The 21877-nt window shown below is 37.1% G+C and overlaps 1 protein-coding gene and 2 pseudogenes across 1 annotated transcript; 1 reads left to right on the top strand and 2 right to left on the bottom strand.

Annotated features, from left to right (window-relative positions):
* Positions 1-2602: 2602 nt before the first annotated feature.
* LOC115833321 lies at positions 2603-3835 on the bottom strand (annotated as a pseudogene).
* Positions 3836-11059: 7224 nt separating this feature from the next.
* Positions 11060-11671, top strand: LOC115833279 (uncharacterized protein CXorf51A-like). The gene is made up of 2 exons (XM_030807045.1): positions 11060-11219; positions 11413-11671. The coding sequence occupies exons 1-2, from the start codon at positions 11088-11090 to the stop codon at positions 11572-11574; spliced, it is 294 nt and encodes a 97-aa protein (XP_030662905.1). The 5' UTR covers positions 11060-11087; the 3' UTR covers positions 11575-11671.
* A 7482-nt stretch (positions 11672-19153) lies between these two features.
* On the bottom strand, positions 19154-20671 carry LOC100583383 (annotated as a pseudogene).
* Between the last annotated feature and the right edge of the window lie 1206 nt (positions 20672-21877).

Raw genomic sequence — 21877 nt, 5'->3', positions numbered from 1 at the left:
TTAAAGTTGTTGTCAGTTAGCCTCAACATGTGATTCATGTTATGTTGGCCCCTGTTGATTTTGTGCATGTTCAGTTATTGGATGGGCCCTACCAACACCACTCTGACCAAATCTGCATGCTGACTCCCACTGTCTTATTAAAGACACGTGGAGGAAAGGCTCAGCTCTCTGCTCAGCCTTGCTGATATCATCTCAGTGAAAGCGGGTCACTAACACATACCACCACCTTGCCTCCAAATAGGAATGTAAGTTCAGCTCCCTGATGTGTCCTTCTGTCCCCAAGAAGGAGATAAGTAAAGGGCTGACTCTCACTGCTTTGTTGAAATCAGTTCCAGTCTCAGGTAAATGAATATTTAAACAAACTGTGGTACATCTATACCACAGAATATTACTTACCAATAATTTTTGGTTCTGGAAGCTAAACACCCTAGTGAATACAGCTGACACCAAAGGAGGGGAAGGAAGAAAGTGGAGTGCTAATAAACCCCATCTTTTAACACCCCATTCTGCCTCACTGATATCAGGCAGGTATAGCAGTTCAGCTCCCCAGTGGGTTCCACTAACACCAGGGATGATTAGAAAGCGAACAAGACAACTGTTTTGTTCAGTCTCACTGATGTGTGGTGGGAGTAGAAGCTCAGCTCTCTGCTAGTCCCCACTAACAAAAATGAGTGGTGGTGAAGTATGATGGTGAATAATTACACTGCCTTGCACAGCTTCATGAAGTCTGATTGCTACCATATGAGTTCAGAAGCTCATCTAGCCTCTGAGTGCTATTGCCATTACACACACAACTCTGTTGTTGGGAGAATTGTAGTAGAACCCACCTCTACCGGCCAGGAGATGCAAGATCTACTGCCCCTGACTTTCAGGAACACTATCAAGACAAAAGAAAGTTACATCTTGATTTGCGATGTATACTGGGCCATTCTTGCATTGCTATGAAGAAATACCTGAGGGTGGGTAATTTATCTTAAAAAGAGATTTGATTGGTTCATGATTCTGCAGGCTGCACAGGAAGCAAGGTGCTGACATCCGTTTGGCTTCTGGGGAGGCCTCAGGAAGCTTTTACTAATAATGCTAAAAGATGAAGCAGGAGCAGGCACATCACATGGTGAAAGCAGGAGCAAGAGAGGAGGTGGGAGGTGCTCCATACTTTTAAACTATCGGGTCTCATGCAAACTCACTCACTGTCAAGAGGATAGCATCAAACCATGAGGAATCTGGCCCCATGATTCACACGCTCCTACTTGGCCCCGCCTCCAACACTTGGGATGACATCCCAACATGATATTTGGGTGGAACAAATATCCAGACTATATTGGTGGGGTCCAGGTCTGGGTGCAAGATTAGCTGCCTTCTTGGCCTCACTGAAATTGTGTGTCTGGAAGAGAAGCTTTTTCTCTGGTGTTTGGTGGGAATAGGATGGGTGTTGCAAAATGTTCTCTGCTATGTTGGGCCATCCTTTTTCTGGTCTTTTGGTTAAGGAAAATAGGTTTTTCATCAAGATGTTTCTTTTTTCCTGTGCCTGTTGCTGGTACCAGATTGGAGACTGCTGTAGTACTCTTTTAAGATATATGAAAACTAATTAGAAAACTCATGGAAATAAGTGCCATGTAGTTCCTGAAGTCCCAAAGTCCCCTTTGTATTCTGCCACATTCTTCCTTCCACATTTCAAAATCTTCCTATGCTTGTATGTTATGTACAGATATGTTTACCTTATTATCTTCTGGCCAGAACCTACTTCTTCCTTCCTATTCACTGCTAAATAGTATTCCACTGTAGGGATTTATCAGAATTTTTAAAAATCCAATCACTAATTGACAAACTTCAGTTTTTTCCTAAGCTTTGGAAATTATAATAAAAATAAAATAAACATTCTTATACAGATTTTTGTGGATATTTACATTATTATTTCTCATCATCATCCAGTAGTGAGTTATATAATTCACAGCAAGTATATATTTAACTTTATAAGAAATGTTAAACTTTTTTCCTGAGTAGATGTAGCATTCCACAATTCCATCAACCATGGTGCCCCACATCTTCATCAGCATTTGGTAGAGTCAGTGATTTTTTGTTTGTTAGATTTTTATTTTTGTTCATTGGTTTCTTTTTAAGCATTCTAAAATAGTACTGAACATGATTTTTATATTTTCTATTTTTGTAACTTTTTGCTTTATGGCTCATATCATGGTTTATCTTTGTGAATGTTACCTGTGTACTTAAAGAGAATGCATAGTCTGGTGCTATTGTGTAGCTTGATCTACAAATGCCAAATAGGTTAGATCCATTGACGAGGTTGTTAAGTCTTGTATATCCTTACTTACGTGCTTCCTACTTGTTTTTATCAGTAACTGAGGGAAGAGTCTTGAGATCTTCAACTATCATTGTGGATTTGTCTATTTCTTCTTCAATTATCCGTTTTTCATTCATGTATTTTTTTTTTGGAAGAAAAGAATGTTTTAGTTAAATGAAAGCTTAAGATACACCAAGTTGGCAGTGTTTCCATTTGTCTGACAGTGACACCTTTGAAACATTACAATATAAATCAGGATACCAAATTCTAGTAACTTTTAAAAATGAAGTTTTTACTATAGTTTGAGGCTCTCCTTCAGTTAACTCAAGTCCAGAAAATTCAAGCCAGTACACTGCAAAACCACTATTAAAAATCTTTAACCGCAAACTGTCCATTTTAATTACTTGTAAACTTGCTTTAAGCTATCCCATCTCCTCCTCCTCTTTCAACAAACAAATGCTGCTTTTTCTTCTGTCTTGTAGCTAAACAGCGTGTAACACCCAGTGCCCCTCCCTTTAAAAATCGAACAAAACTGTCTCCAACCAAAGGACCCAATGCAAAAAGGTTGGCTTCTTTAATACACTCATAGGTATATGTATCTATTTCCACAGGATTACCCTTACATGTGATTGGCTGGCTTGACTTACGGCCTAGGTAACACCCTTGATCCTTCAGAAAAGACAGAATAGGATGAGAAACTATCAATACTACTGCTGCAGACGGCTTAAATATTTTCTTCAATCCAGAAACGCTTTGGAGAACACATTTCATGTCCGGCTTAAAGGAAAGCACATGGTGCTGAGGAAAGCTGGTATAATCAGATGAAAGATTTGAGTCTACAGAATATGACTGAGTACACATCATATGATAGACTTTATGATATTCAGGATACAGCTTTTTGGGAAGCTGTTTGAAAATTAAGCTTGGATCAGTTACTCGTCTGCGAAACACATGAATCACAGGGATATTACTGTTGTAAGCACACAGTACTGCATCAGCGGCAGTAAGCCCAGAACCTACAATTAACACTGGATCCATTTTGCCACACAAATTTCCTCTGTTTATAGCAGCTCCAAATTCAGGCACTGAATGAAACACGAAAGGAAAATCTTCCCCTTCAATTTCCACATGGGCAGGAGAATCCAACGTTCCAGTTGCCAGTGCTGCATTCTCAGCAAAGAGGCAGAAGGGAACATGAGAACCATCAGCTATTCGCTGATAACCCCTAATTTCCCAGTTTCTGTTGATAAGGTTTGACTTCTCTGTTGAAATATCTCTGTCTTGACTGTCATCATCTTGATCTCTGTAGAGTCTTGATACGGAAGTTATGTAAGTATTCTCTCTGAAATTCTTCTGAAGACCCATGACTTTTACATAACGTTTATAGTAGCGAGCTATTTCCTCTGGCATGACTCGATCCCCTTTTAGGTTCCTTCGTTTACTTGATACCCAGTCCTTAAATTTAAGTCCAGGTAGTTCCATCCTACTTCCAAAGCTGATTGTCAACATGGAGCCTTCCATATTATGCCAAGCCCCACTAGTTGGACCTTTACCAAGAACTAAGTGAGGGATATAATTTGATGTTGCCAAATCAAGATGTGATTTGTTTTTGTCTTGATAGTGTTCCTGAAACTCAGGGGCAGTAGATCTTGCATCTCCTGGCCGGCAGAACTGGATTCTACTACAATTCTCCCAACAACAGAGTTGTGTGCGTAATGGCAATAGTACTCAGAGGCTAGATGAGCTTCTAAACTCATATGGTAGCAATCAGACTTCATGAAGCTGTGCAAGGCAGTGCAATTTTTCACCATTATACTTCACCACCACTCATTTTTGTTAGTGGGGACTGGCGGAGAGCTGAGCTTCTACTCCCACCACACATCAATGAGACTGAACAAAACAGTTGACTTGTTTGCTTTGTAATCATCCCTGGTGTTAGTGGAACCCACTGGGGAGCTGAACTGCTACACCTGCCTGATATCAGTGTGGTCAGAATGGGGTGTTAAAAGATGGGGTTTATTAGCACTCCACTTTCTTCCTTCCCCTCCCTTGGTGTCAGCTGTGCTCACTGGGGTGTTTAGCTTCCACAAGCAAAAAGCAGCAACAAAGCAATGAGAGTCAGCCCTTTACTTATCTCCTTCTTGGGGACAGAAGGACACATCAGGGTGCTGAACTTACACTCCTATTTGGAGGAAAGGTGGTAGTATGTGTTAGTGACCCACTTTCACTGAGATGACATCAGCAAGGCTGAGCAGAGAGCTGAGCCTTTCCTCCATGTGTCTTTAATAAGACAGTGGGAGTCAGCATTCAGATTTGGTCAGAGTGGTGTTGGTAAGGCCCATCCAATAACTGAACATGCACAAAATCAACAGGGGCCAACATAACATGAATCACATGTTGAGGCTAACTGACAACAACTTTAAATCAGCTATTACAAATATACTTCAACAAACAGCTACTAATTTTAAAGAATTCCACAAAAAGATGTTATAAAAAACAAATGAAAATTATAGAAGTGAAAAATACCATAACTGAAATTAGAAAAAAAAATAAAAACCTCACTGAATGGGCTCATCCAGAGTCAAGATGACAAGGAAAGGATGAGTGAACTTGAGGACAGATCAATAGTATTTACCCAATCGGAGAAACAGAAAGAAAACAAATGAAAAGCTACTCAGCACCCTGTGGGATAACAATAAAGCGAAATTTATATCATCAGTATCTCAAAAAGAGATCAGAGACAAAGTGGAACCAAAAAAGTGTTTGAAGAAATAATGCATATATCTTCTCAAATGTACAGGGACACATAAACCTACAGATTCAGGAGCCTAGGAGAAGTCCAAATAGAATAAACACACACAAAAACATTCCAAGACATACCATAATTTACTGTTTCAAATCTATAGACAAAGAAAAACTCTTCAGGGCAGCCAGAGACAAAAGACACATTATTATGGGAACACAGACATTTGAATGACAATGAATTTCTCTTCTAAAACTATGAAGGCCAGTTTGAAGTGGAAATGGGCATTTCAGGTGTTGTAAAAATTGCCAAGTATAAATTCTGTTTCCAGCAAAAATATTCTTCTAGAATAAAGGGGAATATAAGATATTGTCAGATGAGGAAAAACTATATGTTTTTGCTAGCAAATCTATTCTTAAAGATTGGCTAAAGGAAGATCCATAAAATAGAAAATGATAAAAGAAGGCTGGGAACTTCAAAAAGAAAAAACATCAGCATAAATAAAAATGGGCATAAATATCATATAATATCCTTGCCTTTGAGAGTTTCTTAACTTATATTTTATGGTGAAGCAAAAATTAAAACAATATTTCACATATCGTTCAATGTATATAAAGACTTCATATGATTATATTTTTAATGTTGGAGGATAAACAGATGTAAATCAAGTAAGGATTTTACACTTCACTCAAAGTGGTAAAATGTTGATACCTGTAGACTGTTATTAACTACATATTGTAATATCTAGTGTAACAACTAAGAAAACTACACAATGTGATATACTCAAAAACACTGTAAGTCAGTCAAGATACAACTCTAAAAAATATCAGGTAAGTCTCAGGAAGGTATGCAAAGAAAAATGGAAGAATGACAAGCAGGGAACATAAAGAGAAAGCAAATAAATAAAATGACACACTTTAGCTTTACTATCAATATAAATAATTACCTTAAAAGTAAATAGTCTTTGTATAGTAATTAAAATACATAAACTAATTGTGTGGATGAAAAATAATTCAACAATATGCTGTCCGGCCTAACACGTTAGCTCATGCCTGTAATTCCAGCACTTTGGGAGGCCAAGGCAGGCGGATCACGTGAGGTCAAGAGTTCGAGACCAGCCTGGCCAGCATGATGAAACTCATCTCTACTAAAAATACAAAAAGTAACCAGGCATGGTGGTGAGTGCTTGTAGTCTCAGCTATTTGAGAAGCTGAGGCAGGAGAGTTGCTCGAACCCAGGAGGCGAAGGCTGCAGTGAGCTGAGATTGGGCCACTGCACTCCAGCCTGGGCAAAAAAATCTCACGTCTGTCTCAAAGAAAAAAAAATTATGCTGTCTAAAATAAACACACTATGTGACATTGATAGAATGAAAGTAAAATAATGGAAAATATGTGCCTTGAATATATTAATTTTAAAAAGCAAGAGTGACTAGCAATTGGATAAGAAGAAGAAAGGAAAGGTATCCAAATAGGAAAGGAAAAAGTAAGAGTATCTTTCTTCTAAGACTACACGATCTTGTATATGGAGAACATTAAAAGTGCCACACAAAAACTCTTTTAGAATGAATCAACAAATTCAGTGAAGTTGCAGAACATACAATCAGCTTGAAAAAATTAGGTGCATTTCTCTAGGTCCATAATCAACAATAAGAAAAAGAAATTAAGGAAACAATTCCATTTCATAACAGCATGAAAAAAATACTTAGAAATAAACTTCACCAAGAAGGCAAAATACTTTTACACTGAAAACTGCAAAATATTGACCCCCCCAAATTAAGGAGGACACAAATAAATGGAAAGACATTCATGTTCGTGAGTTGAATAATTAATGTGGTTAAGATGGAAATGCCAGCAAAAGAGATCTACAAATTTAATGTAATTCCTATCAAATTTTCCAATGATTTTTTAGATACCAAATTTATTCTAAAATTTATATGGAATCTAAAGGGATCCTTAATAGTCAAACCAAATTTGAGAAAAAGCTGGAGATGTCACACTTCCTCATGTTAAAACTTATTACAGAGTTACAGTAATTTAACAGTGTGGTATTGGCATAAAGGAAGTCTTACAGACCAGTGAAATGGAATAGAAAGGCCAGAAATAAACTTCCATATATATGGTCAAGTTATTTTTGACAAGGGTGCTAAGACCACTTAATGGGGAAAGACAGTCTTTTCAATAAATGATGTTGAGAAAGTTGGATATTCACATGCGAAAGAATGAAGTTGGGTCCTTACTCTATAAAAAAATCAACGGAAAATTGATGAAAGACTTAAATGTATGTGCTAAAACTGTAAACCCCTTAGAAGAAAAGTTAGAAGAAAAGCTTCTGTTATTAGATATGAATTTTTTTGCTCTTCCACAAAAATAAAGGGCAACAAAAAAATAGATAAATTTGAGTGTGTATGACAATTAAGAACCTTAAGTGCATCAAGGAACACAATCAACAGAGCGAAAGACAACCTGCTGTATAGGGGAAAAATTTGCAAAGCATATAACTGATGAGGGGTTAATATCCAGAATATGAAAAGAACTCCAACTTAACGATGAAATACAACCTCACTTAAAAACAGGCAAAGGAATTAAATAGACATTTCTGGAAAGAAAATATACAAACAACCAACAAACACATTAAAAGATTCTGAACAGTACCAATTATTAAGTAAATACAAATAAAAATCACAATGAGATACCACTTTATAACCATTAGGATTGCTACTATCAAAGTAACAGAAAATTAAAAGTGCCGACAAAGAAGCAGAAAAACTGGAACCTTTGTGCATTGTTGGTAGTACTGTAAAATGGTGTGGCAACTATGAAAAACGGTATGGTAGTTCCTCGGAAAGTAAAAATAGAATTCTCACATGAGCCAGCAATTCCTCTTCCGGGTATATACTCAACACAATTAAAAGCAGAGTCTTGAAGATATATCAGTACACCCATGTTCATAGCAACCTTACAATAGGCAAAAAGTAGAAGCAACCCAAGGGTTCATCAATAGATAGACAAATTGAAGTATATACATACAGTAAAATATTATTCAGCCTTTTCAAAGAATAAAATTCTGGCATTATACATAAATGAACCTTGAGAGCATTATGCTAGATAAAATAAGCCAGTCACAATAAGACAAATACTATAAAATTATAATTATATGAGGTAGCTAGACTAGTTAAATGCAAAGAGACAAAAAGTAGAATGGTTTTTGTCAGGGTCTAGAAGAGGAGGAATTGAGGAGTTGTGCAATGGGTATAGAGTTTCAGTTTTGCAATATGACAATAGTTCTTGGATTCGTTGTGTGAATATACTTAACACAACTGAACTGTACAATATTGTACAATAAAAATTGGTTCAGATAGAAATTTGATGTTAGGTGTATTTTACCACGATTAAAAATAGAAAGTAGGAATAGTTATACTAATATGATGTAAAGTAGAGATCACAGCAAAGACAATAAATAAAGGCAAAGAAGGACTTTACATGATTATGCAAGTATCAATCCACCACAAATATATACCTATACTGACTGTGTATCAACCAAACAATAGAGCTTTCAAATACGTGAAGCAAAAACTAATAGAGATGAATGAAGAAATAGACTTATTTACAATTATAGTTGGATTTACACACTCAGCAACTGACAGAAATTCTAGACATAATATCCTCAATAATAGAATAGCTGAAAAATGCAACAATCAACAGTATCTAATTGACACATATAGGACAGTTCATTGAACAGCAGCAGAATATATATTTGTTTCATGTGTCCACAGAACATGTACCAAGATAGACCATGTGATGGACTACAAAACAAACCTTACCAAACTTAAAATAATTAAAATTGTTGATAAATAATTAAAAGAATTGAAATGTGTTGTGCAGACAACACATTCTATGACCAAAATGGAATCAAAGCAGCAACTATAACAAAATACAAAAAACTAAACAATTGGAAATTAAATTGTGCATTTCTAAATAATTCATAATAATCATGGGTGAAGAAGTAGTCTCAAGGGAAATAAAAAATATGTGAACTAAGTAAAAATGAAAATATACATGTTAAAACATGTGGAATACAGCTAAAGTTGTACTGAGAGAGAAATTTACACCATTAAATTCTTACATTAGAAACAAGGAAATGTCTGAAATTGGAGACCTAATTTCTTACCTAAAGAATATAGAAAAGGAAGAGAAAAATAAACCCAAAGCAAACAGAAGGAAGTAAATCATAGAGATAAAAACAAAAATCAATGAAATTAAAAGCAGGAACAAAATAGGAAAATCAATGAAACAAAAAGCTATTTCTTGAGAACCGTCAACAAAATTGATAAAACTTAAGCACAACTGACAGCTTAAAAAAAAAGAAGACAACGAATAAACAATATCAGGGATGAAACAGGAAATAGCATTACAGATTTTACAGGCATTGAATGGATAAGAGAATAATGTGAATAACTGTATGCTCATAAATTCAAAAATATAGAAAAAATTGATCAATTCGTTAGAAAAACACAAACTACCAAAAATAAATTTAATAAAATTATATAGGCGGTATAATTAGTCCTGCAACTAACAAAGAGAATGAATTTGTAATTTAATAAGTCTCTTGCCTGTCACCATGTGAGACGTGCCTTTCAACTTGTGCCATAACTGTGAGGCAACTAGCCACGTGGAACTGTAAGCTTATTAAACTGCTTTATTTTCTAAATTTCCCAGTCTTGGGTATGTCTTCATGAGCAGCATGAAAATGGACTAATACAGTAAATTGGTACCAGAGACACCCTGATTTTTCAGTTCCAACCTTTAGAGCTGTGATAAATAAATGTTTATTGTTTAAGCTACCCAGTCTATAGGATTCTTTTGTAGCAGCCTGAAATAAGACAATTATATATGTCTATTACCTAGAAATTCTGTTCCTGAACATACACCTTAAAGAAATAGAGGCAGAATTCTACAAAGGGTCATGAGCTACTAACGAGTTTCATAGCAGCATCATTAGTAGCAGTAAGGAACAGCATCAACATAGGTTACACTCAAAGGGGGAAGAAAATGAACAAGCACGAAGCAACATTAAAAGCAATGAACAAGAGATGCATATAGCAGCTTAAGTAAAATGTTACACTTTCACACATGCACATATTTAGCAAAGCGATATGTTTAACAAGAATAAAAACATAGGAAAGCAAATCATTCAAACACATCACCTGTGTCACATGTAGGTGTCTTTTGGTGGGAAGGAAATTAGTAAAAGAAACTAGGAAGGTAGAAAGAAAAATCCAATAAAATAGAGAAATAACCTTTCAAAAATCAATAATGATAATGTGGTCAGAGTCCAAGAATAGGATAAAAGTAAAGATAAAAGCAACCTTCATAAATAGACAGTTAATTCTAATCCCTATCAATTGCAGGGCTAGCAGAAATTAATGAAAATAAGCTGCCTTTAATGCCAAATGTGATAGGTAGAAAGATGTTTATTTGTGGGAACTGTCTTTTGTTTGTAGAATTACTCACCTCTCCACTGACATTGAAAGATAGCCATATTGTTTTTAGAGGGATTTTAGGTAAAATATCAAAAATAACAGCTAATGACTAAGGGAGGGAGACTTCACAATAAACCAATGAGTAGGTGTGGCCTTGGGGAATAGATTAAAGGAAACTGTCTGCTATGTGGGCCACCACAATTGAACATGGGTATATGAGGAGGGGTGGTAGTTCATGTTGGGAAGGCCTAGAAGAGGCTGTTATAGAAAAGCCTCTTTTCTACCACCAGGCTATCCTTGCCTTTATATCACCCCCCACCCAAAACAGAGGTGGCAGGAGTGGTACATTCTGATGACTAAGACTCCCCAGGTACCTCCCCCCCACACACACAGAGGTGACAAGAGTAGTGCTTTGTGATGTCTTAGTGTGCCTTAGCTCTCATTGGCTGGGACAGTGCCTTGCGGACCAATCAACGTTGAAGGGTGTGGCCCCTCATTGTGCTGGGAGGGGTATACATAGGATACTCAGATCAGGAGCTCTGAGTAGACCACTGGGACACTTCAGTATGGGAAAGGTGACCAGTGAACCCCAGAAGCCTAATGAAGATGTGGACAAACAGAGCCCATCAACCTCAAGTACCAAAGGGAGGAAGAGGGGGAAGACTCCCTGTCAACGAAGATCCAGAAGTGGCGTTAAGGTGAGATGATGATCCTGACCAAGCCCCTTCTCTTTGCCCCACTGATTCCGCCACCCCAAGACTCTTATCCTTTCCTTGCCTCACTCAAACCCCCTCCTCGACTCACACCCTTCTCATGAAGCCTATTCCTATGCATTTCCCACCTTCTTTCCCAAAACTAATGCCCTCTGGCCTGACTGTGATCTCCCTACAGGGCCTAAAGACCACCATGAAGGCAAAAAGACCCCTTCGAGGGAGCTCGAGCAAAAAAGCCTGTGAAACTAACACCCCTGCAAGAAAACCTAAGAAAGCTAGAAGACCAAAAATGAAGAAAGAAGAGGCTGACAAAGACCAAAGAGAGACCTCAGCTCTGTGATGTCTCTAGAGGTCTGCCACTGAAAAGTCATCAATCATACAGTCAGTGAATTCTACACCAACGGGTTAAAACCATGAAAATAAAATCAACCTGAATCAAAAGGATATGTCCCTGTGACTTCTCTGATGGTGGGGAAGGAAGGAGTGACGGGAAGAGGGAGGTGTGTGTGAGAAGGCAGGGAGGTGGCTTCTGTGGGGTTTGAGGCCAGGCCAACAGGTCCACAGCTGGAAACCGGGGGATAAGGACTGGCTCAGGACTAAGCACTGAAGATAAATTTCCTGAACACTTTAATACACAAAGAGTTAAGGGGTTGGTGTTTCTATCTGTGTGTGTTTTGGTGGGGAAAGAGGGACCTGACTTCAGTGTATTGATTGGCAGAATCTCTATGGTGTGAAGTGTGTGGGTGGCAGTACTATCCCCAAAAACAGACATAGAAATAACCTGCAGGCCATCTACCTCATAATGGTAGGTATGAGGTACACCCCACACTATGATATAAGCAACTAAATGCCCTTCAAAGGGCCAAATATCTCTGAAAGTTACCAGCAGCACCTGAAATAATGGTTACTAGATGCCACAAATCCAACACTGACTAGCCCACCTTCTTAAAAAACTTAGGGAGGAGCAGGGCAATGGGAGTGGTCTACCTCTAGTGCAGGCAGTGAATGAGAGCATTGTCTACAGAGAATTTTCAAACAAGATAGCTCTCTCTCTCTCCATCTTTTATTTTTATTTTTCCAAAGTTGTTTTTATCCCTAAAGAGAATATCATTTTTCAGCAGCTTTACTGAAGTGTAATTGACATATGACAAACTGCACATGCTTAAAAAGTATACAGTTTGATGAGTTTTGTCACATCTGCACTTGTTAAACCATCACAACTACAAGAGTGAACATACCCATGACCCCCTAAAGTTTTCTCATGCCCTTTGGCAATTCTTCCCTGCCCCTACCTTTACCATCATTCTAAAAATAACCCACTAATTTGCTTTCTGTCACTATCTGTTTCTATTTTCTGGAGGTTTATAAGAATGGAATCATAAGATATGTACTCTTTTTTTTTTTCCAGTCCAGCTTCTTAGAACAACTATCTTTCCTTCTCAAAAATATTTTGTTTTGTTGGTCCACTTTCTAAAAGATTGCTGTGGTCAATACGTTTTAATCATGTGTCTATGGGAGTGGTCTAAAAACAGCACAATTTCTCATTATATTTTAATGAATACTTATTGTATTCTACAAGGAAATTAATGCAGATAATTTCCTGTTATACCATTGGCCTCAGATATCACCTGACACAGTTGTTGCTGTTTCTTTCTAAAGCAAGCTCCTAAGGATGGGGTATTTCTTGCAGTGCACTCTAGGCCATAATCCATGGTCCTGTATGACACACATACACCAGCATTTAAACAATATTTCTAAAACAATAATAGTACAGTGATTGATTTTAAAATAAAGGAATAAATAATCTGAGTTTTTCATGTGCTGTCATTCCATGTGATGACTTGTTTGGATGATGCCTTAGTTAATAAAACAAAGTATGAATGGCAAGGTATAAATGTTTGTTTGAGAAGTTCAAATCTTCATTTAAACAAAAAATACTTTGTAAATTTGAACTATATCTTTAAAAGTAGAATTTATTCTTCTTTAATTGTTTAATAGTTATTTTAAAACTACAGACCAATTCAAGGAAATCAAATGTTACATATTTGGATAATTTATTAATTGACTAATTTGTTGCTTTTGCATAATTTTTGGTTTTCTTAAAATACCATTTTATATTTTACTTTTACTAACACATATATACATATATATAATGCTCACTAGAAACACACCATACATCTTTATTAATCCTTATTATTTCTTGTTTTAATTTATGGTTATTACTGAAAATGTGTTCTACTGTTCTACTGAGGAGGGGGCATTAAAAAGCATTCCTCATTTGGTTTTAAATACACTAATTAGGTCAAAGGTAGAAGACTTTTTTTCTTCAAATACTTCACACTTTGGTCCTAGTGTCCAGCATCCTTTGGTTTTGTTTTAAACAGCTTTAATGAGATATAATTGACTATAATATACAATTAATTAGAGTTGGCACATATACACCTGTGAAACCATCGCCACAATTCAAATAAGAACATTATCCATCACCACATCATGTGTTTTCTTTTTTTTTTTTTTTGCCCCCTTGTGTTTTTTCCTCCCACTTCTTCCCAATTCCCAATCACTGATCTGCCTTCTGCCTCTACGGGTTAGTGTACAATTCTAGAGTTGCATATTAATGGAATCAGATTATGTACTTAATTTTATCTAGCTTCTTCCATTCAGCATAATTTTGAGTGTCATCAATGATGTTTTTGCATACATCAGCATTATATTCTTTTTTATGTTATTCTTTATTATTTTTGTCGAGTATCAGCACTAAAACGATACTTCAAAGTAGCTTGAATTTTATTTTTTCATGATAGTTGTAGATTCACAGGCAACTGTGAGAAATAGAGAGATGCCTTATACCGTTCACCCAGATTCTCCTGATGGCAACGTCTGCTATAAACATAGTACAGTATCACATTAATAGATCAACGTCAATAAAAGATGAAGTAAACAATGTTACTAAAGAGATACATTACTCCCATATTCGCAATTAGATGTTCCCTCCAGACATCTGCACACTGGCCTGGGCCCTTGTAGAACCTAGCTTCAGTATTAAGTTCTGTTGTTTGAGAGGACTTACCACTATCATTTCCCTCAGGCTTATTTAAATAGTATAGCCATGAATTATGCAGCTCAGAAGTATGTTGGCACACATGATTCCAGAAGCTTGTGTAAAAGGGATATGGCCGATGGAATGATTAATTTTCAGAGTACTATTCTGTCTCCTCAAGTACTACTAATGGGCCAGAGCCTGGGTGAGGAGAGATGGCAAGAACCTTTCTAGTGATGTCAGTTTGAAGTGATTGGCTAGGCATTTCTTCATTATCAATTATGATTGCTATTCTTTTTCTGATTGTCCAAGGAGTGGATAAGCCAGAGACTATTGATGTGCTGCTGAACACAGAAAAAATTCCCCAGAAACCAGTACAGGGTGGCTGTAAAATTTCCTCTAGGCTTTTATGATTATAAATTTGAAATTATCAGGTGAATCTATGACAAGGAGCTTCAGAATTTAATGTTCTTTACCTACAACTACAGGCTAAGCATATTGTTAACATTCACGAGGAAGGAACTCTGTTGTAATACTCTGTCAGACAGATATAACAAAGAAATCCAGGATAAAGTTATTTACCAGAAACAAAGTTCAGGGTATGTGGGAGGTAGTTTTAAATGAAGTTTGGAGGTAGTATGGTTGTTGTGATAAATTATCAATATAATGCTTGATTGTATATATTATAAAACCAAAGATGGACAAAGTGATAGAATGGAGAAATTTTAATCCTTCTGTCATAAAGCAGACCAAAACCTCTGTACAAGGAGGGAAAATGCGTACATATAAGCCCTGATGGAACATCCTAATGCCAAAGATTCAAATCCCAGATCCAGCATTTTGTAAGTAGGGGACACATAGAGCACCCATATTTATTTCAAAAGAAAGAAACAAAAGCCAAAATGGACTGTAATAACACACAAGAGAAAAAAATACCATTTAGAGAAACCAACAAAGTGGATCTGTGTTAATACTAAAATTAAAAACATGATTTAACTGTAGAAAAATCGCTGAGATTTAGGAGGCAACAAGGCTTGTGGTTGGTGGGTAGGAGGAAGAAAATACTACACACACACACACACACACACACACAGTAAATATAGAAAATACTATGTATGTATAGTATATAGTATATATATAGAAAAATATGTAGTATAGAGTACATATGGTATATATATATGAAAATATATACTACATATAGAAAATACTATACGTGTGTGTGTATATATATATATATATATATATATATATACGATCAACCATTAAAAAAAAGACAACAAGGTACTTTTAAGGAAGCTGTTGCTCAAACAGGAAAGATTTTGTCCTGTCAATCCTATCCAAAATGTTTAAGAGAAGGAAAAATTAATTATAAAATAAAAATGTATTTATGTGAACCTGGAAACCTGTGCTTTGTGGTCAAGTTAATTAAAACCTGACCCTGCAAACATCAAAAAAGGAAAGAAAATGGGCAGCAGGCATGAATACACATTTCAACGAAGGGGATACAAAAATAGAAAATGGGCACATAAAAAGATGTTCAGCAATAACAACCATCGGGGAAATACAGACGTAAACACCAATGTGATCATGTGCATTATAATAATCCATAAATACATTACAAATTGACACAATGACAACAACAAATGCTGTTGAGAATGCAGAGAAATTGTAGCACTCTTAGATTGCTGGTGGGCTTGTCAAATCGTACTCCCAACAGGAAAGGTGTATGACAGTTTCTTACAAAACTTAACATGCCATCACCATGTGATCCAGCAATTTTCTTCTTCAGCACTTATTCCAAAAAGAAAGAAAATGTAACTTCATAGAAAAACCTATACAGGAATGACTATACCAGTTGTATTGTATTAATAATAATCTAAAGTTGGAAACAACTATTCTCCAATAAATGAATATTTAAACAAACTGTGGTACATCTATAGCACAGAATATTACTTACCAATAAAACAAACAAATAAACAAAAATAACTATGATGCACACAGCAACTTGATAGATGAGCCTATTCAGTGAGTTTTTTTTTTTTTCTAATTTCGGTTACTGTATTTTTCACTTCTATAATTTTCATTTGTTCTTTATAACATCTTTTTTGTGAGGTTCTTTAAAATTAGTAGTTGCTCATTGAAGTGTTTTTGTGATGGCTGATTTAAAGTTGTTGTCAGTTAGCCTCAACATGTGATTCATGTTATGTTGGCCCCTGTTGATTTTGTGCATGTTCAATTATTGGATGGGCCCTACCAACACCACTCTGACCAAATCTGCATGCTGACTCCCACTGTCTTATTAAAGACACGTGGAGGAAAGGCTCAGCTCTCTGCTCAGCCTTGCTGATATCATCTCAGTGAAAGCGGGTCACTAACTCACACCACCACCTTGCCTCCAAATAGGAATGTAAGTTCAGCTCCCTGATGAGTCCTTCTGTCCCCAAGAAGGAGATAAGTAAAGGGCTGACTCTCACTGCTTTGTTGAAATCAGTTCCAGTCTCAGGTAAATGAATATTTAAACAAACTGTGGTACATCTATACCACAGAATATTACTTACCAATAATTTTTGGTTCTGGAAGCTAAACACCCTAGTGAATACAGCTGACACCAAAGGAGGGGAAGGAAGAAAGTGGAGTGCTAATAAACCCCATCTTTTAACACCCCATTCTGCCTCACTGATATCAGGCAGGTATAGCAGTTCAGCTCCTCAGTGGGTTCCACTAACACCAGGGATGATTACAAAGCAAACAAGACAACTGTTTTGTTCAGTCTCACTGATGTGTGGTGGGAGTAGAAGCTCAGCTCTCCGCTAGTCCCCACTAACAAAAATGAGTGGTGGTGCAGTATGATGGTGAATAATTACACTGCCTTGCACAGCTTCATGAAGTCTGATTGCTACCATATGAGTTTAGAAGCTCATCTAGCATCTGAGTGCTATTGCCATTACGCACACAACTCTGTTGTTGGGAGAATTGTAGTAGAACCCACCTCTACCGGCCAGGAGATGCAAGATCTACTGCCCCTGAGTTTCAGGAACACTATCAAGACAAAAGAAAGTTACATCTTGATTTGCGATGTATACTGGGCCATTCTTGCATTGCTATGAAGAAATACCTGAGGGTGGGTAATTTATCTTAAAAAGAGATTTGATTGGTTCATGATTCTGCAGGCTGCACAGGAAGCATGGTGCTGACATCCGTTTGGCTTCTGGGGAGGCCTCAGGAAGCTTTTACTAATAATGCTAAAACGTGAAGCAGGAGCAGGCACATCACATGGTGAAAGCAGGAGCAAGAGAGGAGGTGGGAGGTGCTCCATACTTTTAAACTATCGGGTCTCATGCAAACTCACTCACTGTCAAGAGGATAGCATCAAAGCATGAGGAATCTGGCCCCATGATTCACACGTTCCTACTTGGCCCCCCCTCCAACACTTGGGATGACATCCCAACATGATATTTGGGTGGAACAAATATCCAGACTATATTGGTGGGGTCCCGGTCTGGGTGCAAGATTAGCTGCCTTCTTGGCAATTTCACTGAAATTGTGTGTCTGGAAGAGAAGCTTTTTCTCTGGTGTTTGGTGGGAATAGGATGGGTGTTGCAAAATGTTCTCTGCTATGTTGGGCCATCCTTTTTCTGGTCTTTTGGTTAAGGAAAATAGGTTTTTCGTCAAGATGTTTCTTTTTTCCTGTGCCTGTTGCTGGTACCAGATTGGAGACTGCTGTAGTACTCTTTTAAGATATATGAAAGCTAATTAGAAAACTCATGTAAATAAGTGCCATGTAGTTCCTGAAGTCCCAAAGTCCCCTTTGTATTCTGCCACATTCTTCCTTCCACATTTCAAAATCTTCCTATGCTTGTATGTTATGTACAGATATGTTTACCTTATTATCTTCTGGCCAGAACCTACTTCTTCCTTCCTATTCACTGCTAAATAGTATTCCACTGTAGGGATTTATCAGAATTTTTAAAAATCCAATCACTAATTGACAAACTTCAGTTTTTTCCTAAGCTTTGGAAATTATAATAAAAATAAAATAAACATTCTTGTACAGATTTTTGTGGATATTTACATTATTATTTCTCATCATCATCCAGTAGTGAGTTATATAATTCACAGCAAGTATATATTTAACTTTATAAGAAATGCTAAACTTTTTTCCTGAGTAGATGTAGCATTCCACAATTCCATCAACCATGGTGCCCCACATCTTCATCAGCATTTGGTAGAGTCAGTGATTTTTTGTTTGTTAGATTTTTATTTTTGTTCATTGGTTTCTTTTTAAGCATTCTAAAATAGTACTGAACATGATTTTTATATTTTCTATTTTTGTAACGTTTTGCTTTATGGCTCATATCATGGTTTATCTTTGTGAATGTTACCTGTGTACTTAAAGAGAATGCATAGTCTGGTGCTACTGTGTAGCTTGATCTACAAATGCCAAATAGGTTAGATCCACTGACGAGGTTGTTAAGTCTTGTATATCCTTACTTACGTGCTTCCTACTTGTTTTTATCAGTAACTGAGGGAAGAGTCTTGAGATCTTCAACTATCATTGTGGATTTGTCTATTTCTTCTTCAATTATCCGTTTTTCATTCATGTATTTTTTTTTTTGGAAGAAAATAACGTTTTAGTTAAATGAAAGCTTAAGATACACCAAGTTGGCAGTGTTTCCATTTGTCTGACAGTGACACCTTTGAAACATTACAATATAAATCAGGATACCAAATTCTAGTAACTTTTAAAAATGAAGTTACTATAGTTTGAGGCTCTCCTTCAGTTAACTCAAGTCCAGAAAATTCAAGCCAGTACACTGCAAAACCACCATTAAAAATCTTTAACTGCAAACTGTCCATTTTAATTACTTGTAAACTTGCTTTAAGCTATCCCATCTCCTCCTCCTCTTTCAACAAACAAATGCTGCTTTTTCTTCTGTCTTGTAGCTAAACAGCGTGTAACACCCAGTGCCCCTCCCTTTAAAAATCCAACAAAACTGTCTCCAACCAAAGGACCCAATGCAAAAAGGTTGGCTTCTTTAATACACTCATAGGTATATGTATCTATTTCCACAAGATTACCCTTACATGTGATTGGCTGGCTTGACTTACGGCCTAGGTAACACCCTTGATCCTTCAGAAAAGACAGAATAGGATGAGAACCTATCAATATTACTGCTGCAGACGGCTTAAATATTTTCTTCCATGCAGAAACGCTTTGGAGAACACATTTCATGTCCGGCTTAAAGGAAAGCACATGGTGCTGAGGAAAGCTGGTATAATCAGATGAAAGACTTGAGTCTACAGAATATGACTGAGTACACATCATATGATAGACTTTATGATATTCAGGATACAGCTTTTTGGGAAGCTGTTTGAAAATTAAGCTTGGATCACTTACTCGTCTGCGAAACACATGAATCACAGGGATATTACTGTTGTAAGCACACAGTACTGCATCAGCGGCAGTAAGCCCAGAACCTACAATTAACACTGGATCCATTTTGCCACACAAATTTCCTCTGTTTATAGCAGCTCCAAATTCAGGCACTGAATGAAACACAAAAGGAAAATCTTCCCCTTCAATTTCCAGATGGGCAGGAGAATCCAACGTTCCAGTTGCCAGTGCTGCATTCTCAGCAAAGAGGCAGAAGGGAACATGAGAACCATCAGCTATTCGCTGATAACCCCTAATTTCCCAGTTTCTGTTGATAAGGTTTGACTTCTCTGTTGAAATATCTCTGTCTTGACTGTCATCATCTTGATCTCTGTAGAGTCTTGATACGGAAGTTATGTAAGTATTGTCTCTGAAATTCTTCTGAAGACCCATGACTTTTACATAACGTTTGTAGTAGCGAGCTATTTCCTCTGGCATGACTCGATCCCCTTTTAGGTTCCTTCATTTACTTGATACCCAGTCCTTAAATTTAAGTCCAGGTAGTTCCATCCAACTTCCAAAGCTGATTGTCAACATGGAGCCTTCCATATTATGCCAAGCCCCACTAGGTGGACCTTTACCAAGAACTAAGTGAGGGATATAATGATGTTGCTCTAATTTCCAATGCAAAACAGATGGATAATCATACCCAAAGTCAGCATCTGGATGAAGAAGTGTGTTGAAAAGTATTGCAACTGGATTGGATGATCAGCCCTCAAGGCCCTCAGACAAGTATTCTAAGTCCTGATCAACAATGGAAAGATGTCTTGCTTCTTCTAATTTACTATTTAAGATTGCATTTGGGTGTATTGCTTCTGATGATAAATATGGTCTGTAGCCTGATAACATATAAGAAAGGCATATTCCTGAGGGTCCATTTCCTATTATTACCACAGGAAAAGTCACTGATGAATCTTCCAGTAAAGAAGATTCTTCAACTAATGGCATCGCTTTAACTTTTCCCCCCAATTATCACCAAAGTATTGCACTAAGGAATTAAAAATCTCTCCTTCACTTTCAGTGTCACTACAGTTTCTGAAATGACCGGCCAGGGAGCAGCTGCAGCACCACACGTGTTGGTAGGTGCCTAATGTTTAAGATCATTATGTTTTCTGGGTAAACCGATGTTTTTTATTCATAGGTAATATCCATGTTTCTCCCTAGTATTATTCTTTTTTTACAAAAAATCTACTTCGTCTTATATTAATGTGGCCAAACCAGTTATTTTTTAACTTGAGGTTTTATGGTAAATATGTTTCCATCTTTTAAATTTTAAACTATCTACATCTTTATATTTAAAAGAACATTCTTCCATATAACCTTTAGTTATGTCTTATTCTGTGTCCTATCTGGAAACTTCTTTCACTTAAATTGGGATATTTGAAGAGACACTTCTCAAAAGAAGACATTTATGCAGCCAAAAAACACATGAAAAAATGCTCATTATCACTGGCCATCAGAGAAATGCGAATCAAAACCAGAGTGAGATACCATCTCACACCAGTTAGAATGGCCATCATTAAAAAGTCAGGAAACAACAGGTGCCGGAGAGGATGTGGAGAAATAGGAACACTTTTACACTGTTGGTGGGACTGTCAACTAGTTCAACCACTGTGGAAGTCAGTGTGGCGATTCCTCAGGGATCTCGAACTAGAAATACCATTTGACCCAGCCATCCCATTACTGGGTATATACCCAAAGGACTATAAATCATGCTGCTATAAAGACACATGCACATGTATGTTTATTGCGGCACTATTCACAATAGCAAAGACTTGGAACCAACCCAAATGTCCAACAACGATAGACTGGATTAAGAAAATGTGGCACATATACACCATGGAATACTATGCAGCCATAAAAATGATGAGTTCATGTCCTTTGTAGGGACATGGATGAAACTGGAAAACATCATTCTCAGTAAACTATCGCAAGGACAAAAAACCAAACACCGCATGTTCTCACTCATAGGTGGGAATTGAACAATGAGAACTCATGGACACAGGAAGGGGAACATCACACCCCGGGGACTGTTGTGGGGTGGGGAGAGGGGGGAGGGACAGCATTAGGAGATATACCTAATGCTAAATGACAAGTTAATGGGTGCAGCAAAACAACATGGCACATGGATACATATGTAACAAACCTGCACATTGTGCACACGTACCC

Source organism: Nomascus leucogenys, chromosome X, assembly GCF_006542625.1.
Source record: "Nomascus leucogenys isolate Asia chromosome X, Asia_NLE_v1, whole genome shotgun sequence".
Taxonomy (NCBI): Eukaryota; Metazoa; Chordata; class Mammalia; order Primates; family Hylobatidae; genus Nomascus; species Nomascus leucogenys.
This window is presented reverse-complemented; position numbering and strand designations above follow the sequence as displayed.

What these genes read in the sequence shown, in the direction of transcription:
- LOC115833279 (XM_030807045.1), top strand. Translation starts at nt 11,088, where the DNA reads ATGGGAAAGGTGACCAGTGAACCCCAGAAGCCTAATGAAGATGTGGAC. An exon ending in GATCCAGAAGTGGCGTTAAG is followed by an intron (nt 11,220 to 11,412) that starts GTGAGATGATGA and finishes ATCTCCCTACAG; the next exon opens with GGCCTAAAGACCACCATGAA.